The following is a 21,561-nucleotide window of genomic DNA, read 5'->3' as shown; positions in this document are numbered from 1 at the left end:
GAGTATCTCAGTCCCCCCCATGCCTGATGGCAGAGTTGGATTTTAAGAAGCTTACGAAAGGCGGGGAGGGTGGGGGCAATTATAATCTCTGGGGGGAGCTGGTTCCAAAGGGCTGGGGCCGCCACAGAGAAGGCTCTTCCCCTGGGTCCCGCCAAACGACATTGTTTAGTTGACGGGACCCGGAGAAGGCCCACTCTGTGGGACCTAACTGGTCGCTGGGATTCGTGCAGCAGAAGGCGGTCCCTGATATAATCTGGTCCGGTGCCATGAAGAGCTTTATAGATCATAACCAACATGTGACATAGAGTAACTTATAATGCCAACCTTTTTTTCAATCTCTAAAGGTAGTCGCACATCCCTTTTCAAGAATAGCTGAGGTGTTTCTCTCTGAGGATCCAGGTTTGTTAATTCAGTGAGAATTTCAGGCCAGTCATGAACATGTTGGAGAGGCTTATGGTACGGCTTCAGCTGGAGACCTATACAACAACAGCTCTATTTAAAGGTTAATACCAAAATCATATCTTTGAAAGCTGTTTAGCTTTAAAGGCTTTATTGATTAAAAGAGGAAGGAATTCAAAAATTATTGCTCATGTTAAATTTAAAACACTTGAACATGAAATCACCTTTTTGAATCAATGTAGAATTTGTAATTCGTTATTCTGTTTCTTTCATACTGGCAAATCATACTAGTGTTCTATTTTAAGTTGAGGAAATAAGGCTGATTATCTTTTTACAAGTTCTAATACTTTTATTATGAAATGTAATTTAATTTTTGGTGCACAGAAAAAAATGGGATGAAATGTCAAGCTTTCGTCTTAAGCGATCCTCATTCCTCTTTCATGATCAGGAGTGGAATAGAAACATAGAAACATAGAAGTCTGATGGCAGAAAAAGACCTCATGGTCCATCTAGTCTGCCCTTATACTATTTTCTGTATTTTATCTTAGGATGGATATATGTTTATCCCAGGCATGTTTAAATTCAGTTACTGTGGATTTATCTACCACGTCTGCTGGAAGTTTGTTCCAAGGATCTAATACTCTTTCAGTAAAATAACATTTTCTCATGTTGCTTTTGATATTTCCCCCAACTAACTTCAGATTGTGTCCCCTTGTTCTTGTGTTCACTTTCCTATTAAAAACACTTCCCTCCTGGACCTTATTTAACCCTTTAACATATTTAAATGTTTCGATCATGTCCTCCCTTTTCCTTCTGTCCTCCAGACTATACAGATTGTCTGGGAATAAACATAGATTTAATTTCTTTTAGCATGTTAAAAATGTATTGCTATATGCAAACCATAACTGAGTTTTAAAGTAAGTTCTATTCATTTACTCAATAAATTTTAAAGCCTGAATTGTTTTTGTAGTTCACTTAAGAAATCTATATTTATTTTAAGCTATAGTTTTTGGTTTGCATAAAAAAACCCTGTTCAGCTTCAAATTTCAAAGTTATTTCAAGTTTGTGATATTGGAGTCTTACTTCCAGCAATGTCTCTGTCAGATCTTTTGCTTAGTCATTCACTGCTACTGCTTTTCAGCTCCCTTCATTTCCACCCCCTCCTTCTAGTATTGTTATTATATTATTATTATACAGTATGTACTGGAGTGCTCCTGTTTGTTCTGGACTTTCACCTTCTGTTGATCCTGGGATTAAGTTCATTTCTATTGCACAAAGTTCGCTCTTCGTTCACCTCTAGCTGTCCCCTCCTGTGCAGACTCTAAGCTCCATAGTCTTGTCTCGGGTTAAATTGTCTCCAATTTGTTTCTAACTCAATTGCTAATTGTTCAGCCACATGTTCCGCCCTTATCTTTCCTTCTCAGGCATTATTCATCATCTCTCTCCTGTATCTTCTTTCTCACACACGCACTCACAGTATCACATAGTCATATTTAAGTTTATAGATACAGAGAAAATAATTTATAGGGAGGGGAAATACCAGCAACATAAAAATTATTGGATCTGAGGAAGGATTTATAAAATCTTGGGAGAACAAAACAGAACAATAAAGGAAATTACTACTATTACTACAACATCACTGAGAGCAGGGGAAAAAGCATCATCTAACCTTAGTGACAGCATCCCCTGCCAGTTAGTGATCAATAGACTGTCGAAAAAACAGGTGGTACATCGGTAATGCAAGCAATGAATTCCACTCTGATAACGATGCAAGAAACTATGGTGAAATTGCAGGAAGCGATATCACAGAACCATGTAGAATTAAAATCGGATATCCAGAAATTGGATAATAAGATTGGATCAATTCAATGAAAAGAACAACATATAAAACTGAGGAAAACAAAGACTGAACAAATGGAGAAAAAGCTTGAATGGATGGACCAAAAAATGTCAACAGTAAATAAAGACTTAGAAAACTCCTTGGTACATTTGGAAATGGATTGATCTTTCTTCTATCTGCGGTTCCAAAAGGTGACAAAAACTAAGGAAGAAGACCTGGGGGGAATAATGGCAGAAATGATAGCTGAGATCCTACAGAAAGACAAGCAAGAATTGATAAATGAGTTGGATGAAGTATACTGAGTACAAACAAATTATGCTAAACTCTATCACCTACCCAGGGAAGTACATATTAGATTTACAAGGAAAAAAGTCAGAGACACCATTTATAAAATTATGATAAGTGAACCAATGGCACACAAGGAGAAAGAGGTTATCCCTTTAAAGTACATTTCGAGTCTTGTCCGTGAACAAAGTAGAGATTATCAGTTCTTGGTGTCCTTCTTTATTAAAAGAAACATTCAGATGGAGAATCTCAGAGGGGATGATAATTACCTGGGAGGGCAAGAAAATTAAAGTGGACAACATAGATAAAGCCCAAGAAGTGTATGATCAACTAATAGAATGGAAGAAGAATCAAACGGTGAAGAGAAGTTGGAGTTGGTAAGCCAAGAGGAGCAACAGAAATCTGAAGAAGAGGAAAGTATATTGGGGTTCTTTTTTAAACTTTTTTAAATATTTAAATTTATTTGGATTTGTTACGATTTGTTTATGCCTTGTTGTGAGCCGCCCCGAGTCCGTGGAGAGGGGCGGCATACAAATCTAAATAATAAATAAATAAAATAAAGAAGGAACCAAGGAAGTAAAAGGACCCCCACCCAAAACAGGTAGAAGGAATCAGAACCAAGACACAAAGAGTTATGAAAACAAATAAAACTAAGCACTCATAAGAGATAAAGAAATGAAGAATATCAATAAATGTGAAAGGGTTAAAATAATGCAGGGAAAAGAAAAATTTAGTAAAGCAAAAAGCAGATATTATAGGTGTTCAAGAAACACACATCAAAGAACAAGACCAAAAATATTTAGAATATAAAAAATTGGGAGAACTCCACACATCGTTAGCAGAGAGAGAAAAAAGAGGGGTAGTAGTATATACCAAAAAAGAAATAAGAATTAACAAAACATATGCAGATCCCAAAAGAAGATTACTAACATTTGAAATCAAGACAGGTAAAATTACAAAGCTTTTGGTAAATATCTAAGCTCCCATTAAAATAAAAAATAATTTTATAAAGAAGACCTATGAAAAGAGAATAGAAACAGTTTTTAAAATGTATAGACCATACCCTTAAGACAACAATTGTGGTCACAATTTAGGAATATTCATATATAATTTCTACGGCTGTTGACACTATTAGAAGTAAAAGAAAAAATGGTTTCATAAAATCAACATACTTCAGAATCAACAAAAGCATTTTTAATTACTTACTAAGGTTTTCAGAACAGATCCAAATAGTGAAGTATTGCTGTGTCTCTTGAGAAAGACGCATTCCTTCCATTATCTGCTGCACCGTAGTGTTGTTTCCATATTTCAATTCTACAGAACGATATGAACCATCCATTCGATAAATTCGTACCTTTTCATACTATAGAAAATTGAAGGCAAAGATCAGCAAATTTTGCATAGTACTGATAACAAAACAAAATACATATTTATTGGAACTATTCATTTTATAATTAATGAGCAGGGGTCTTTCATCCCCTTCTCTGTAAACAAGGTCATGAGGAGCATTAGGGTTCACCATGAAATTCCTAGAATTTCAGAAAAGTTTGTTTTAATCTACCGAAACCATATTATACTGATAGAAAGTAATATAACAAAATTAAAATGCAAAAGAAACAGCCTGTTTTTAAAAATCGTTATTTATTAAATTATGTTATTAACAAATATTTTACTTCTTCGTCTTGCTATAATGGTCTAAAACCAGTCACTTAAATTATAGGTCATTATACCTGATATAAACCTTTTTAACTTATAAAATATAGGTATTATAATATTAAAAACATTATGCCTACTTGTTTATTCATGGCCTCTTTAAGTAATGTAGCTGTTTTTTCCCATTCATTTTGTTTATTTTCTTCACAGATATTCAACGGTGTTCTTCCTTGTTGATCAGTGATGTGCTACAAACAGAAATAAAACAAGGTAAAAATACAGTTTTGTAAATATAAAATCAAATGGTACTTTCCTTTTTGTGAGACCTGAGTTTATCTACACCATTGTTATTTAATAATTTTTAAAAAGTTCTTGCAATCTCACAAAATATTCTCAAAAACTAAATTTTCATGAGCTTTTGGATGTGTTTATGTGAATGAGTTGGAAACTGGGATTTGCGCAGAGAGGCATGGAATAGTGGTTGAAAAAGCTAAACTCGGTAACTAAGCAGATCAGACTGTAGCAACCCATTTCTGGATGATCCCGCAACTACACTGGAGAATTGCAGGTACAGTACTTGTACCTGAGATTGCTTTCCTGTAAAACACATGTTATTATGTTAAACACATGTTATTATTATAGTTTTGGTAAGAATTGCAACATGTACAATAATTTTCCAAAAGCCTTCTTAAGTTATCATCTACTGCCAAGTGCTCTAATGGAAAGGCGCTTAGACTGACAGTCTTTCAAATCCAAGGAATCTCATAAGAGAAAATAGTCACAAGTCCAATGATCAATCAGTCAGAAGTTTGAAAATCCAATATTTAGGAAGAGAGAAAAAAAGTCTGTCTAGTCCAGTGATGGCAAACCTTTTTTTCCTCAGGTGCTGAAAGAGCTTGTGTATATACTATTGTACATGCGTGAGTGCCCACACCCATAATCCTTGTCGTGTTCGCGGGTGGTGTTCCTCCCTAAGACGGACGAGCCTAATAACCTGGGCGACTATAGACCGATTTCCATCGTCTCGACCATCCTGCGGGCATTCCATAAAATCCTGGCTTGGCGCCTCTGAGACTCTGTACAACTCTCACCCCTCCAACATGCGTTTCTTCAAAGGGATGGCTGCCTAGAGGCATCGACCTTGCTGCACACCATCTTTCGCCGAATACACGAGAACAGAACTCCCTGTGCGATGCTGTTTTTGGATGTTGCAAAAGCATTCGATACAGTGTCTTACCAAAGCCTGTTCCGAGTAGCACGCAAAGCAGGTCTGCCTCCCCCACTGGTCTCCTATCTGAAGCGGCTATACAAAAAGAGCAGCGTAAATATGGCTGGGGCCACTGTAAAGTGCGGCCGGGGCATAAGGCAGGGCGACCCTCTATCTCCGCTCCTATTTATCATGGTCGTTGATGACATAATCAACAAATCGCTACCGAGCGTCGGATACGACCTAGATGGCCAACTGATAGGCAGCATTGCCTACACAGACGATTTGATAGTGTTTGCGGAAAAACCCATGCGCCTTCAGGAAAAACTAACCCTAATTTCTGAAGCGCTCCACACTGCCGGTATGACACTGAATGCCAAAAAATCCCATGGCATCACCATCACCAAAGATGGAAAACAAAAATGTATGGCTCTGCTCCCGACCCATTACGTATGTGATGGCAATGAAATACAGCCTGTCGGTACGGGAGAGACCATCAAATATCTGAGCCTCCAATTCAATTGGAAGGGGCGTGTCATCCCCCAAAACACCGGCAAGCTAGATGCGATGCTGAAGGAGGTCTCCAGAGCACCATTGAAGCCACAACAGCGCATAACGCTACTCAAATTTTACTTGGTGCCCAAATTAACCCACGAGCTGGTTCTAGGTCACGGCCACAGAAATACACTTAAAAAGTTGGACCATCTTCTAAGAGCTGCGGTAAGGCAATGGCTCCGGCTACCATCTGACACACCTACGGCGTACTTCCATGCACACGCCTTGGATGGAGGTCTAGGGCTGCCGTGTTTCTCCACGTTGATCCCACTCCTGCAGCAAAACCGACTCGAAAAGGTAGCAAGTAACCCTGCCACCATACTACAAATGGTGCAGCGCCAAAACTCCTTTCGGGCGTTGGAGCAAAGTCTCAACAACCCCTGCAAACTGAATAGGTCAGTCACTGCAACGAAAGCAGAGGTGAGGAGAGAGTGGAGAACCGTGCTGTCCAACTCTATTGATGGTAGGGAAGTGGCCACTACGTCCAAATTGGACAAAGCCAGCCATGAGTGGGTACGCAGACCAGAAAGAGTGTTCCCTAGGTCAGTGTTTTTCAACCAGTGTGCCGTGGCACACTAGTGTGCCGTGAGACATGGTCAGGTGTGCCGCGAAGCTCAGCAAGAGAGAGAAAGAGAGAGAGAGAAAGAAATCAAGAGAGAGAGAAAAAGAGAGAAAGAAAGCAAGAGAGAGAGAGAAAGAAAGCAAGAGAGAGAAAGAGAGGGAGGGAAGGAGGGAGAGAGAAAGAGCAAAAAAGAGAGTAAGGAAGGAAGAGAGAAAGAAAGAGGGATGGAGAGAGAAGAAAGAAGGGAGAGAAAGAGGGGGAGAAATAGAGCGAAAGGGAGGAAGAGAGAGAGAGAATTTTTTTGTCCAAACTTTTTTTAGCCCTCCCACTCCCCCCCCCCGCTCAATGTGCCCCATGATTTTGTATATGTAAAAAATGTGCCGCAGCTCAAAAAAGGTTGAAAATCACTGCCCTAGATTATACATAAGAGGCATTCAACTGAGATGCGGCCTGCTCCCTACCAAAGCCTGGAGCGTGAGAGGCAAAGAGTGGAAAATCACAGACAGAACATGTAGGGGAGCCTGCCGAACCCCCGAAACCATCAACCATATTTTACAACGTTGCGAGATAACCCACGATGTGAGATGTGCCCGACACAACCGGGTACTCAGATGCCTCGAGAAGCTAGTGAGCAGGGCCGAGGCCAACACCAAAACGAGAGTCGAGCCGATTATTAGATCGGGCTCCTCTTACATAAAACCTGACCTCATCGTGGAACGGAACGGCCAGTGGTGGGTCCTTGATGTCGCGATCGTGTCGGGCTATCGACTGGAGGAGACATGGGCGATGAAGGAGGAAAAGTACGGACGTCCAGATCGTGTCGCAGACATCTGCCGGTGGGCAGAAGTTCCGGAGACGACGCCAATCAACCAGCTACCGATCGTCATCTCCAACCGAGGACTCCGCTTCAAGAAGTCAGGCAGTGGACTGAGGGCTCTCAGCCTGAGCTCCCGTGACATAACAGACCTATGTTTACTGGCTATACGGGGCTCACTAAGCTGCTTTGACTTGTACATGCGCGAGACATGAAAAGGTTGTAACCAAGTTGCGCGAGTTATGAAAATGTTTGTATATTAATGCTGTCTCCGAGGTGTAGCGATTCCATTGCCTTTAATTAATGGCCTGTTTCCCAACTTCTGGTGGACCCAGTAGACTTGTGTTTCGCCCTCCCCAGGCTCCAAAGGCTTCCTTGGAGCTGTGGGAGGGTAAAAATGCCCTCTCCCATCCCCCTGGAGCTCTCTAGAAGCCAAAAACATCCTCCCAGAGCCTCTGTGCAAGCCAAAAATCAGCTGGCCAGCATACACATGCACATTGTACCTGAGCTACGGCAACAGCTCGCGTGCCAGCAAATATGGCTCTGTGTGTCACCTGTGGCAACCGTGCCATATGTTCGCCATCACTGGTCTAGTCTGAGGACTGAGTCAAAATTGGGTCTTACTGGGAGCATCTGGCAAAAAGTAATAGACTCAGTCATTCTGAGTGGATAAGAAAAACCCATCCTGAATGCTGGCTCCACCCACGATGGAGAAGTCTCCATATTCCTCTATGTTTTTCAGTTCCAACACATAAGATAAGGATCTTTAAGTTTGAAGTGCAAACCATTTCTAAATATATATAAGATCACTTTTGAGACTTTCCCAGTCTTTCTTAGGAAAAGGTCAATTGCATATACTGTTCAAAGGCTGGCAATGATGTTAATAGTTACTGTAGCAATAGCAAATCAGAAACCCTGAAAGAGAAATCAGTTCTTCCTTAAGAATCTTAACTTTTTATCTACCATGGTGATACCAAAAATCACACCTACTTTTGTCATTCAAAGGACAAAATGGATACCATTAAGCAAGTTTAACTGTGGCTAGTAAAAAAAATCTTACCCTGTCAATTTCTGGATGGTTTAGGAGAATCTGTACAATATCAGCATGACCACCACCAGAAGCAAAGTGAAGAGGGGAGCTGAGTTGTCCATTCAACAAATTTGGGTTGCATTTTCCTTTCTCTAACAGCATTTGTGTTGCTTCTACTTTTCCATACCTACCCAAAGAAAAATAAATAAAATAAAAGATTTTATTTTATTCAACATAGAGTCGTTTCTTCGTGAGATTGCCACCTTTATAAAAAACAAATACATAAAAAACATATACAGTGGAACCTCGACATACGAGCAGCTCTACTTACGAGCTACTCGAGATAAGAGCTGGGAGGGGAGCAACATTTTTGTTCGCCTCCCGAGCTCACATTCGGGATACGAGCGCCAAGGAGCTGTCTCCTGAAGCCGAAAGCTAACTTCCGCGTTCGGCTTCAGGAGACAGCTCCTTGGCGCTCGTATCCCGCGTGTTTTAAAAGGTTGCAGCCGGCCTGGGGGGCTCGGGGGGGTGCTGGCAAGCCCCCCAGGCCGGCTGCAACCTTTTAAAACACGCGTGCCGCTTCGCAGCTGTCTCCTGAACCCGGAACGCTAACTTCCGCGTTCGGCTTCAGGAGACAGCTGCAAAGCGGCGCGCATGTTTTAAAACGTGGCAGCCGGTCTGGGGGGCTCGGGGGCTTCGCAGCTGTCTCTGAACGCTAACTTCCGCGTTCGGCGGCAGCGGGTTTTTTTGTTGTTGCACGGATTAATTGACTTTACATTGTTTCCTATGGGAAACAATGTTTCGTCATACGAGCGTTCCGACTTACGAGCCTCCTTCCGGAACCAATTAGTCTCGTAAGTTGGGGTTCTACTGTATATATATATAAACTAATAATAATAATAATAATAATAATTATTATTATTATTATTATTATTATTTATTAGATTTGTATGCCGCCCCTCTCCGAAGACTTGGGGCGGCTCACAACAATAATAAAAACAATATTATAGCAAAACAAATCTAATATTAAAAAAAATATTAATCTTGCTCATCAATAATCCTGGTACAAACTACATGACAGATGTCATGAATAAATACATTGCCTTCCTAAGAATACAGGTGCAATCTAATTAAAAATAATTGGGTGTACCTTTATAAGGCTAAATTAATTATTTTTATTTAATAAACTGAATAAATTAGCTTTTTCCCCCAATATACAGTGATCCCTCAAGTATCGCGAGGGTTACGTTCCAAGACCCCTCGCGATACTCGATTTTTCGCAATGTAGTGGTGCGGAAGTAAAAACACCATCTGCGCATGCGCGCCTTTTTCCATGGCCGCGCATGCGCAGATGGTGTTTTTGCTTCCGCACCTGGGAAGACCCAGGGAAGGTTCCTTCCGCCGCCCAGCAGCTGAGGAGCCACCTGCCTGCCGCTTTTCCGCCCGCCGCTTGTCCGCCCGCCGCTTGTCCGCCCGCCGCTTGTCCGCCCGCCGCTTGTCCGCCCGCCGCTTGTCCGCCGCTTGTCCGCCCGCCGCTTGGCTGCCGCTTTTCCGCCCGCCGCTTGTCCGCCCGCCGCTTGTCCGCCCGCCGCTTTTCCGCCGCTTTTCCGCCCGCCGCTTGTCCGCCGCTTGTCCGGCCGCCGCTTGTCTGCCGCTTGTCCGGCCGCCGCTTGTCTGGCCGCCGCTTGTCCGGCTGCCGCTTTTCCGCCGCTTTTCCGCCCGCCGCTTGTCCACCGCTTGTCCGCCCGCCGCTTGTCCGCCGCTCGGTGCACGATCGGGGTTTCCCCTTTGCGTGGGCGGCGGGGAATTCTGGGAGTTGAAGACCCAGGGAAGGTTCCTTCGGCCGCCCAGCAGCTGATCTGCTCGGCAGCGCAGTAGCAGCGAGGAGCCGAAGATGGGGTTTCCCCGTTGCCCACGCAAAGGGAAAACCCCTTCTTCGGCTCCTCGCTGCTACTGCGCTGCCGAGCAGATCAGCTGCTTGGCGGCCGAAGGAATCTTCCCTGGGTGCCGCCCGCCGCTCGAGAGCAAGAGGGGGAGAGATAGAGATAGAGAGAGAAGGAAAGAAAGAGATGAGAGAGGGAGGAAGAGAGTGTGAGAGAGGAAGAAGCAAGATAGAGAAAGAGAGAGAGAGAGAAAGATGAGAAAGGAAGGGAGTGACGTCATTGGGTGGAAAAATCGCGATATAGCGTTTCGCAAAGCTCGAGATCGCGAAACTCGAGGGATCACTGTACAGTGGTACCTCGAGATACGAGTTTAATTCGTTCCGGACCTGGGCTCTTAAGTCGAGCAGCTCTTATCTCGAACGACTTTTCCCCATAGGAATTAATGTAAATAATTTTAATTGGTTCCAGCCCTCAAAAAACTCACAAAGTTAGTCTAAATTATGCAGAAAGACATGTTTTTAATGAAGAAATGTACATGTACATATAAATGAATAATGAAGTTTCTTTCACTTAACTTGTAAACTTTCTTAAACTTTTAAATTTACATATGTTCAACTTCTCTGCCACCCAATCCTGTAGGACAGAGGTCCCCAACCCTTTTTGCACCAGGGACCGGCTTTAAGCGATCAAGAGAGGAATGGGTGAATGAATGGACGGAGGGTGGGAAGGAAGGAAGGAAAGAGGGAAGGGACAGGAACAGAGGAAGGAAGCAAGGAAACTTATGAAAGGGGAGAGTAAGAGAGGAATGAGTGAAGGGAGGGAGGGAGGGAAGAAGGTGGGAAGGAGAAAGAAAAGAAGAAATAGAGGAAGGGAAGGTAAAAGAGAGAAAGAAAAAGAGCAAGAAAGAAAGAAAGAAAGAAAGAAAGAAAGAAAGAAAGAAAGGGGGAAGGGACAGGAACAGAGGAAGGAAGCAAGGAAACTTATGAAAGGGGAGAGTAAGAGAGGAATGAGTGAAGGGAGGGAGGGAGGGAAGAAGGTGGGAAGGAGAAAGAAAAGAAGAAATAGAGGAAGGGAAGGTAAAAGAGAGAAAGAAAAAGAGCAAGAAAGAAAGCTGCAAGCACCCCCCCGAGCCCCCCAGGCCGGCTGCAACCTTTTAAAACACGCGCGCCGCTTCGCAGCTGTCTCCTGAAGCCGAACGCGGAAGTTAGCGTTTGGCTTCAGGAGACAGCTCCTTGGCGCTTGTATCTCGAATTTGGGCTTGTAAGTAGAACAAAAATATCTCTCCCCTCCCAGCTCTTATCTCGAGTTGCTCTTAAGTAGAGCAGCTCTTATGTCGGGGTTCCACTGTATTACGGAAAACAGATATTTTTATCTACCACTATTTCACTCAGATTTTTGAAATAAAATGTTCACAGCCTCCGAGTTTAAATTCCAGTAAGGTTTTGAACATACAACATACAGTATATACAGCCAATGCCTGATATGTTCTAACAAGAATAAAATCAATTATCTCATTCTTTCTAGTGGTCAGTAATGAATATAACCATAATTATACAAAGCCCAGTCACAGGGAAGTTTTAAGAGAAATGTTCCCTCTAATTTTTTTTCGGTGTGGGTGGAAAAGTATAGTGTCTGAGTGGCAGTCCCTTTGGGACTGGGCGGCATAGAAGTCTAAACAAACAAACAAACAAAGAAATTTTCATGCCTAAGCGCCTGATTTTTTTTCACCCAAGACAACTTATTGCGTAATTATTTGGGGCTCGGTGCTGGGGCAGAATAAAGTCCCTTCCCACTATGTTATTCTGTTATTTTATACTTCAATAAATATCATTATCCTCTTACAAATTCAGATAGGCCGTCATGCCTATTCCTCCTTCTTATACATTCTTCTTAAAAGAAACTAAAAACTTTTATACAACCTTTTCCTAATTAATAGTAAAAAAAATCCCTTCTTTTTTATTAAAACAAATTAATAATGAAAAACCCAAAATCGATTACTATTAAAACTAAAACCAGCAAAACCAAAAACACAACTATTAATATATCCATGCTTTAAAATCTTAATTTCTTAAATATTTATCATAGTATTATAGTAATCTAATAATACTATGAAAATCTATCTGAGCACCAATGCATCAATTAATATATTTCCATATTTACTTTTCTATAATTTCATTCAATATTTCCAAGCTCAATTAATTTTCAGGCACTTAGCATTTACTATTATTAAGTTTCATCAATCTTCTAGTATATTTTAAATTCATAATGCAAAGTCATAAAATCATACAGTACATATCATAAACCTCCTATTTATCCTATGTATCTTCCATTAACTTTACCTATGTAATTCTATATAGTTCTAAAATTCTAATCCAATTTTACGAATTAATACATCCTAATATTAAACAACATCTAAATATACATTTTACTATCATTCATAGTCAATCCATATTTACTAATCAATCACCCCTCCTCAAATTTCTACCACTCTTGCCAAAGGAAGAAACCATGTTGTTTTTCAATAACCTCCATTTTTCTTTTGATATTTGTTATTTTTCTTTTTAATCATAAGCTACCAAAGGTTTTTACGCAGCTGAGAAACATGAAAATTAAGGTATATTAAGAAATTGGATGATTGATATTGTTTTGCTGATCTTAATCTGCAGTAAAAAAAATTGGTTTTTAAAAAACCCACTGTATTTTGCCTCAGAGAATTTCAAAATAAAATACTGTGTGTCTATAACAGTGACCTCGGAATGGGACAACTCTGTCAATATCAAAATAGTTGAGCTAGTTTCAAACTAGATTTTTATTTTCTTTCCCTCTCTCTCTCTCTTCCTTTCTCTCTCTCTCTCTTTCATTCTTTCTCTTTCTCTCTCTCTGTTTTATCTTTCCCTCTCTCCCTTCCCTTTTCTTTCTCTCCCTTCCTTCCTTCCTTCCCTCCCTCCCCTCCCTTTCTCTCTTCCTCTCTTTCTTCCCCCCTCTTTCTTTCTTTCTCTTCCTTCCTTTTGGTTTTTGCCAGCCAGCACGGGGAGCACTCTCTCCTTTTTTTGCCTACCTTTAGCAAAAGCAACACCGGATCTTCCAACAGCACTTGTACACAGGCTCAGGCAGCGGGGTGGTGGAAGAGGAGGCGATGGAGGCGAGGGGCTTGCAAGCGCCCCCCCCCCCTGCAGCACAAGGCGAGCACGGTGGTCGGGGTTGCGGTCAGGGCAGCAGGGGCCTGCTGATGTCAAGCCCGGCGATGGTGAGCAAAGCCAGCTGCCTGGGGAAGCGGCGCATTTGAAAAGTGCACGTTTGAAAAGCGCACCACTTCCCTGGGTGACCGGCTTTGCTGGCTGGCGCAGGGCTTGACGTCAGCAGGCCCCTGCTGCCCCGACAGCAACCTCCCGACCGGCGTGCACACCTTGTGCCACAGGAGGGCGGCCGCAAGCCCCTCACCTCCACCTCCTCCTCTTCCACCACCACGCTGCCTGAGCCTGTTTACAAGGTGCTGGTGGAAGATCTGGTGTCGCTTTTGCAAAAGGTAGGCACTCTGCTTTTGCAAAAGACAGGTGATCGGCTCCTGTGCAGGGTTGAAAAATCCTGTGCTGAAGGCCATTGCTAAGTGTGTCAGGGCGCACTGCGCACCTTGGGGGAACAGTGACTTCTAGTATGAAGTCCAGACAAATTAAACTTTACTTTTGTAGTCTGACTGCAAATGGCTAAAAAAAAAAAGAATGTCCATCATTCTCAACCAAGATTCAAGGGATATTATATCAGGAAGACAACTCATAGTGCAATGCAAATTACAAAAACTCACCTGCTGACAACTAGATACTACTAGTTTGTGAAGACTCCACAAAACAAATTATGACATCATTTCACAGCCAATGAATAAATAGCATCAGAAGTTTTAGAAATATTATCATTATCATGGGGTAACATATATGTGTACAGTAGATGCCGAACATATATCCTACATGGCTTTGTTTGGATTTGCACAGTAGCACAATAACCTGGAATTCAAGCTTCCCAGTATATGATATGGAAAGTAGACTTTGCCCATATTACAAAATCCTAATCAAGTATAATATAGCAATATTCACTGTTGATGGGAAGCCAAGCTTTCAGCTCAGCAATAGACATTTTCTTGTAGGTCCTTTTATTTTAACTATATCATTAGTTTTTAGCAATTTTTAATGGGACTTTCTTTTAAATTCAAGTTATACTAGTTTAGGTAGTATAGCTGTGAAGGTAAAAGCATAGATTTTTAAAAAAAATTGTGGGCTTGGATGATATGAGAAAAAGAAAGAATGACATATCATTAGCCCAGACTCTCTCCCTTACAGAAATCAGTCAAACAAACGAAGATAGAATACTTTACAAGACAAGGATCTGTCAGTAAAAGGGCATTGGCTTATCTGAATGCCCTTTCTTATTTGGTTGTGGAATAGTACAGGAATAGGTTGCTACAGTCTGATTTGCCTAATTATTGAGTCTATATTTTTCAGCCACTCCTCCATGACTCTCTGTGCATGCCCTAGTTTTCAACGAAGTAATGGCTGAAAGGGAGACTTGCACAGAATATTAGAGAGAAGGTGATTCCAGATCCCACGAGCATTCTGTAGGGCGAGGCTGGATTATTCCACAACCAATTGAGAAAAGGCATTCAGGTAAGCCAATTCCCCTTCTCTGGCATGGCTACAGGGGAACAATTTGCCATTGTGAGAGACAAGGCCGCTAACAAGGCTGGAAAGCTAGGAGCAATGAAGTAATTGTTATGTCTTTTTCAAGCCCTGGGGGGCGCAGTGAAGGCGGGAAATTACGTGCAGTTGATTGGTTGCTTTCAGAGTATATAAGTCCTGCCAGAAACCTGCCAGAGTATATAAGTCCTGCCAGAAACCTGCTCTGAATTAAAGTTGGTGTTCCTTGAGTTGTTTGTCTCCTCCTCATTTACTACAGTAATGACTGGTCAAAGATCCAAGTAAAGAGAGCTGGTCCAAACCTGAGCAGCCACATGATGAATTGATGGCTGAGGGTTGGAACCAAAAGGTGAAGTATAGTAAGACTAGGCCGCACTAGCTATGGACTTGCTCCTGAGAGGCTTGGGCCAAGGCAGGGTTGCCAGCACCTGCACACAGAAACACAATAACATTTGAGTCCAGCGATCTGATACGTCCTGGTGGGCTGGGCCTAAAATGTGGGGAGGCCAGAATCAGATGTGGTATTCTGGTAGAGAAGACCTCTGAAAGCTGGTAGAGATAAAAGGGTCAATGCATGAGGAAGCATACAAAATGGCCGCTTGAGGCTCTCAAAATGGCCACCGCAGGCTTGAGAGAAGGCATGAGCACAGGGCCCGGTGATAAGGTACTTCAGAGGGCTCTGGATAGACCCAGAACAAAGCAGTTTCACTGGCTACCTAATGTGAAATCTTCAGGGGAAGGAGGAACCAGAAGAAAGCAACCACCATTGAATAGAACAATGCCTTGCTTAGTGCCTGTATGTCCCCAATTCCAAGCTGAGGAGGAATGGCTGTGATGAAAACAGATGTCTCCCAGACATACTGTAAAATAGTGGATGAGTGCCAGCGTATTCACCAATTAGGGCCGTGCACAAAGAGAAAAGCTCTCTTCGGATTTTCGCATGCTTCCAAACTGGCCGCCGAAACTCGAAAAAGTCAGCAGCTGGGAAAGCAGCTGAGGTAGTAGGGATTTGAGTCTGGGAGCTGGAAGCGTGCCAAAATGGACATGGCAGTCTCAAATGCTTCTGGACCACAGAGGCAGCAAGTCAATCATGCTGAAATATCTGTAGGCTTCTGCGGCTGCACCATTATCTTTGGTTAAGGTTAAACTAGGAGTAACCAAAGCGAAGCGAAAAACCTGGATCCAGAAGTCCAAATGTCCAGGAACGGTTTGCTAGAGACAGAGCTTGCAAAAATGACTGCTTCAAATCTGACTGAGTCAGAAACTGGGGCATGAGCAGAGAGTACAGTAGTCCCTCGCTATACCGCGCTTCATCTACTGCGGCTTCACTTCATCGCGGGTTTTCAAGAAATATTAATGAGAAAAATCATTCGCGGATCTTCGCTGGTTCGCGGGTTTCTGAGGAAGTTGATCGGCAGATTTAAACAGCCCGCCGAACTCGATCGGCAGGTTTTTCAAAAAATATATATCTAAAATTGTAAATACGGTATTTAAATACTGTATCTAAAATAAATACTGTGTGGGAAGGGTTTATAAACACTTAAAACAATGAAAACTTACCAAACAATTACAATATAAATACTTAAATAAGTACTATCAGTCGATAAATTCCCCATCGCGGATTTCACCTATCGCGGCCGGGTCTGGAACGTAACACCAGCGATAGGTGAGGGACTACTGTACAATCTAGTAAAATCTAGATTCAGTAATTGGCAGATCAGACTGTAGCAACCCACTCCTAGACTATTTCGCAACCATACTGGAGAACAAATGCTTCTTTTATTTCAAACAAAATGGATGCCTCAGAATGGAAACTTCAAACAGAAACAGAAAAGCAACAGCTGCCAGGGCGTTACTATCTGTTAAGGAAGAACAAAATGGGAGTTAGGACTCCTTCATGGACTCTCATTGTGGATCACCATTCCAGCTAATGAGTCCATCTAGCCTGGGGAATTAAAAACAAGATAAAAGCTGAAATCAGAAGACGAAGAAGTTCTCCTGGGAAAATTCAATTGAGTATATGGCAGAACAGTGCCGGCATACAGGTTAAACTTTGATCTCTGTTAATTTGAAGAAATCTCAGTCATAAAATATGAACAGGACATGCTGAAAAATGATATATAAGTTTATATTTAAAAACATGAAACTGGACCATTCATGTCTATCCAGGCAGTCCATTTAACACTTTTATCTGGGGCAAGTAAAGAAAAAGTAAAACAAAATGCCACAGTCCCTGAATACTCTTTAAAAGTTTGACAAGGCAAAAAGGGTGAGCTTCACATATACTAAAGCTCCCCCAGCTGCTACAGAAGAATCTTTGTAATTCAAACTGCTTATGGCAGACATGATGGACTGCTCTCAGCATATTGTAAATAGCTGTAATATCAAATTTTAACAGAGCAATAGTAACTTCTCTAAGTCAACTTACTCCCAGCACGGCCAGAGAGATCTATGTGCTTCCGAAAACCTCCCAAGTATCTTAAATCGTAACAGATTCTTCTTTCAAACAACTTACCATCCTACTGATGTTCTTTAAGATGAGAAGATATTTAGATGTATTTGAAATCTTGTCCAGCAAAGTCTTTTATCACAGAAAGATTAAACTGCTGTTCAATTTTAGGTCAGTTATATCAAACAACCATGTCCCCAAAGTGCTTTTTTAAGGGGCAACTGGACTTTCTGGTTTTTCACTGCAGATGTTTCGCTTCGCACCCAAGAAGGTTTTTGCTCACCGTCCAGTCAAAGCTGAAGAAGCTTCTTGGATGAGAAGCAAAACGTCTTTAAAGAAAAACTAGAAAGTCCAGTTAGAACTTAGAAAATCTGAGCAAAATTATTGGAAAAAATGGTTGTGGCTCAGCTACTAACATAGTTTGTTTCCTCAACTTCTGACACAAAGTGTCTCCCTTCACTGGAGAATGCACATTGTCCCCAAATCCATAGTTTCTCTGATCTTTATGGGCCACTAGGGCATCAAGGGAGGGAGAGGGGAGGACTATTGCTATATCCAATTGGGTTACAAGCAACAAACAGGGCAGGAAGCAGACTTCTTGCTGATCCAATCGGGCAGAGCAGCACCACAGCAAAAACTATAAATCCTCCACCCATTGTGGCTGAACAATGTTAAATTCAATTCAGTTTAATTTATTGGATTTATAAGCCACCCATCTCCAAAATGGATTCTGCAATGCAAACTTTATTGGACTGTGCTGATTTCTTATTCTAAGAACAAGATCTCCAGGAATGTGCAGGAGACAAGGAGGCTTTTTGTTTCCCATTGACTCTGTAGCTTAATGCAATGATTTCAAGTCATTAGCTCACCAAAATCAAATTCAAGCCATTTTGACTATCTTGAATGATGATGTAATTTTCTTATTAAACCTGGAATATTGATGGCTTATCTACTCCATCAAAAGACCAATCTTTTTTTTTTGTTTCTCTTGCGTTTTTGGAGGGGAGGGGGGGTGTCAAAAGCATTTGACATGCTTTTGCCATCCTTTTTTTTTGTCCAGTAATCTTCAGCTATATCAGAGGTAGAACTGGATGGCTATTGGGTCAGTTTTGTTTTGGCACCTCAAGGATTAACGCAGGAGGGAGACCCAAGCATGGCATTTGACTTTAGCCACTATAGCTTTGAAATGAACTTTTTCTATATTAAAATCACTTCAGTTCTAAACAGTTTGCAGAATGCAGTTGCGAGAGCTATCATGGGCTTTCCCAAAAATGCCCATGTAACACCAACACTCCGCAGTCTGCATTGGGTGCCGATCAGTTTCCGGGCACAAAGTGTTGGTCATCACCTATAAAGCCCTTCATGGCACCGGACCAAGGTATCTACGAGACCGCCTTCTGCCGCATGAATCCCAGCGACCGGTTAGGTCCCCACAGAGTGGGCCTTCTCCAGGTCCCGTCAACAAAACAATGTCGTTTGGCGGGGCCCAGGGGAAAAGCCTTCTCTGTGGTGGCCCCGGCCCTCTGGAACCAACTCCCCCCGGAGATTAGAATTGCCCCCACCCTCCTTGCCTTTCGTAAGCTCCTTAAAACCCACCTCTGCCGTTAGGCATGGGGGAATTGAGATACTCTTTCCCCCTAGGCCTTTACAATTTATGCATGTCATGTTTGTTTGTAGGGATGTTTGGTTTTACAATAAGGGTGGTTTTTTTAAAGTTGTTTTAATATTGGATTTATATGATGTTTTTTTATTACTGTTGTTAGCCGCCCCGAGTCTACGGAGAGGGGCGGCATACAAATCCAATAAATAAGTAAGTAAGTAAGTAAGTAAGTAAGTAAGTAAGTAAGTAAGTAAGTAAGTAAGTAAATAAATAAATAAATAAATAAATAAATAAATAAATAAATTTTAGGTTGATCTGCAACTTCATTGAACTCACCAGCATGCATAATGGATAGGTGCCCAGTGATCACTATCCAACTGATTTACAGAGAAGTTTTCATCCAAAAGTTGACTCAGTAATTCGGTATCACCTTCACAAGCACTACGATGAAGAGGGAAATCATCAACCCACTGACGTTCCCTAAGAGGAATCAAAAAGATGTAATATTTAAACCGTATCCCAAAGAAAGCAGTCTGAATATAAAATATGAATGTGTACAAAACAGCATATTTTCTAATGCAATATAAGTGTATACACTTGAACAAATTGCATGCCAAGTTTATATTACATTTTATAGATCTAGTATGTACAGTAACATGTTTCATTTTAAAAATCCACTCACTTTTGACAAACCTTTAAAAAGCTGTAAGAAAGGTCTGCTTCATGTTGAATCACATTCTCATGCTTTCATAGACTCATCTACATAATTTTTCAGCAGCACTAGAATATTTGATTTCAGCATTTTTTGTGACTATCCAGTCTAGCTTACTGCTCCAGGATTTCCTTTTTGAGTTCCTATTCAAATATTAACTACAACTGATCCTGTGTAGGTTTTTGTATCAACAGAGCTTGGTTTGGTATTGCTATTTAGCTGCCAACTAACACCATTTTCCTAAAAAAATTTTACCCTACCAACAGAAATAGCAAAATCATAAAATAAAGCTTATGAAAGGCATAATTTTTTTAAAAAATAAATGAAAATTATTTGCATGAATAGAATAGAATTCCTTATTGACCAAGCGTGATTGGACACACAAGGAATTTGTCTTTGATGCTCTCAGTATACATAAAAAAATATCTAATTAAAATTAGCACCCTTGCACTGTGGTGTGGTATAAATTATTGCATGTTGATGGCCATAGCAATCAACAGAGAGGTCCTGAATCATATAAAACCAGGCACATCTTTAGAAGTTAAATTCATGACTACATCTGATTTACTTGGCCTGTGTCATGCATCAAATTCGTTGGAGAAGTCAATGATGCTAGGAAAAGTTAGTGGAACAAGAAGAAGGGGCAAGCCTAGAACACAGTGATTTGATACTGTAAGACATGATACAAAGATGAATATCCAACAGTTTAAAAAAGTTGTGCTTGGCAAGGCAGCATAGAGAGCACTTCCCTCTAAAGCAGTGATGGTGAACCTATCGCATGGGTGCCACAGGTGGCACACAGAGCCATATCTGCTGGCACGCGAGCCATTACCTTAGCTCAGCTCCAGCATACATGTGTGCACCGGCAGGCTGATTTTCGGCTCCCACAGAGGCTCTGGGATGGTGTTTTTGGCTTCAGGGGGGCCTCCAGGGGGATGGAAGAGGGCATTTTTACCCTCCCCAGGCTCCAGGAAAGCCTCTGGAGCCTGGGGAGGGTGAAAAAACAGGCCTACTGAGCCCACCAGAAGTTAGAAAACGGACTGTTTTTGGCTTCCAGAGGGCCTATGGGGAGGCTGGGGAGGTAATTTTCGGCCTCCCCAGGGATTGAATTATGGGTGTGGCCACTGGCGCAGGCATGATAGTGTATGTGCTTTCAGCACCCGAGGGGAAAAAGATTCGCCATCACCGCTCTAAAGTAAATTATGACTGACTGAATAAAACAACAACAAATAATGAAAATGAATAAAAATAAAATACTACTACGTCTTCCAGCTGAATTTCCAGCGCCATTGTAGGTATGGGCCACAAGCTCCGTGGCCCCACTTACAGCTCTCCATGTTGGAGGGCTCTGAAAGGAGCCACAGACACCCTGTAGCGGTGGTTAACTAAAGGGGTATGCCTTGCAGGTCAAGGAGAACCACATCTGTCCTCCCTCTCCTCCCTTATCCAAAGACAAGGAACAGTGGGTATGAACATGGCTCTAATGAAGTTGGGGACAGCCAGAACACCTAAGACAATGAGAGAGCAGTGAACAGAGAAAGTGACTCCTAGACTCCTGGAAATTTGCAGAGGAGAAAATATTTGACATTTGGTGGCTTTGATTTCTAGCTGTTTATTGCCTTATGCTTGCCAGAGGTGGAACTAAGAAAGACATTTTATCAATGAGATTCTGGGAAGCTAGTATAAAAAAAAACTAAAATCAAAGAGTTGACTTAAAGAACTTGGAAAATGCCTTAGATTATCAGAGTATTGCTAGAATGCTGGAATTGGCCCATTTAAACAATTAACCTTGTTCAGAAAGAAATGGAGATTGAGTGAAACAAATATCTGCTGGAAAAAAGGCAGTATGGAAATTTGAAAGGAGAGCTCCATTTAATAAACAATACT

General features: G+C 41.7%; 1 protein-coding gene and 1 long non-coding RNA gene across 2 annotated transcripts in view; one reads left to right on the top strand and one right to left on the bottom strand.

The window, feature by feature from the left end:
• KRIT1 (KRIT1 ankyrin repeat containing) overlaps positions 1 to 21,561 on the bottom strand; it is a 47,937-nt gene that overhangs the window by 13,106 nt on the left and 13,270 nt on the right. The window contains exons 8-12 of the mRNA XM_070728156.1: positions 19,299 to 19,442; positions 8,376 to 8,532; positions 4,318 to 4,425; positions 3,731 to 3,887; positions 325 to 476 (exon numbers count right to left, since the gene is read on the bottom strand). Coding sequence (XP_070584257.1) covers positions 325 to 476; positions 3,731 to 3,887; positions 4,318 to 4,425; positions 8,376 to 8,532; positions 19,299 to 19,442 — 718 coding nt within the window. The remainder of the gene's footprint in view (positions 1 to 324; positions 477 to 3,730; positions 3,888 to 4,317; positions 4,426 to 8,375; positions 8,533 to 19,298; positions 19,443 to 21,561) is intronic.
• LOC139153777 (uncharacterized) lies at positions 442 to 19,351 on the top strand. The gene is made up of 3 exons (XR_011556885.1): positions 442 to 502; positions 4,388 to 4,447; positions 19,272 to 19,351. It is a non-coding gene; the product is annotated as an uncharacterized lncRNA (long non-coding RNA).

This window comes from Erythrolamprus reginae, chromosome Z (assembly GCF_031021105.1).
Source record: "Erythrolamprus reginae isolate rEryReg1 chromosome Z, rEryReg1.hap1, whole genome shotgun sequence".
Classification (NCBI taxonomy): Eukaryota; Metazoa; Chordata; class Lepidosauria; order Squamata; family Dipsadidae; genus Erythrolamprus; species Erythrolamprus reginae.
The sequence above is the reverse complement of the archived record's forward strand: the minus strand, read 5'-3'. Positions and strand labels throughout refer to the sequence as shown.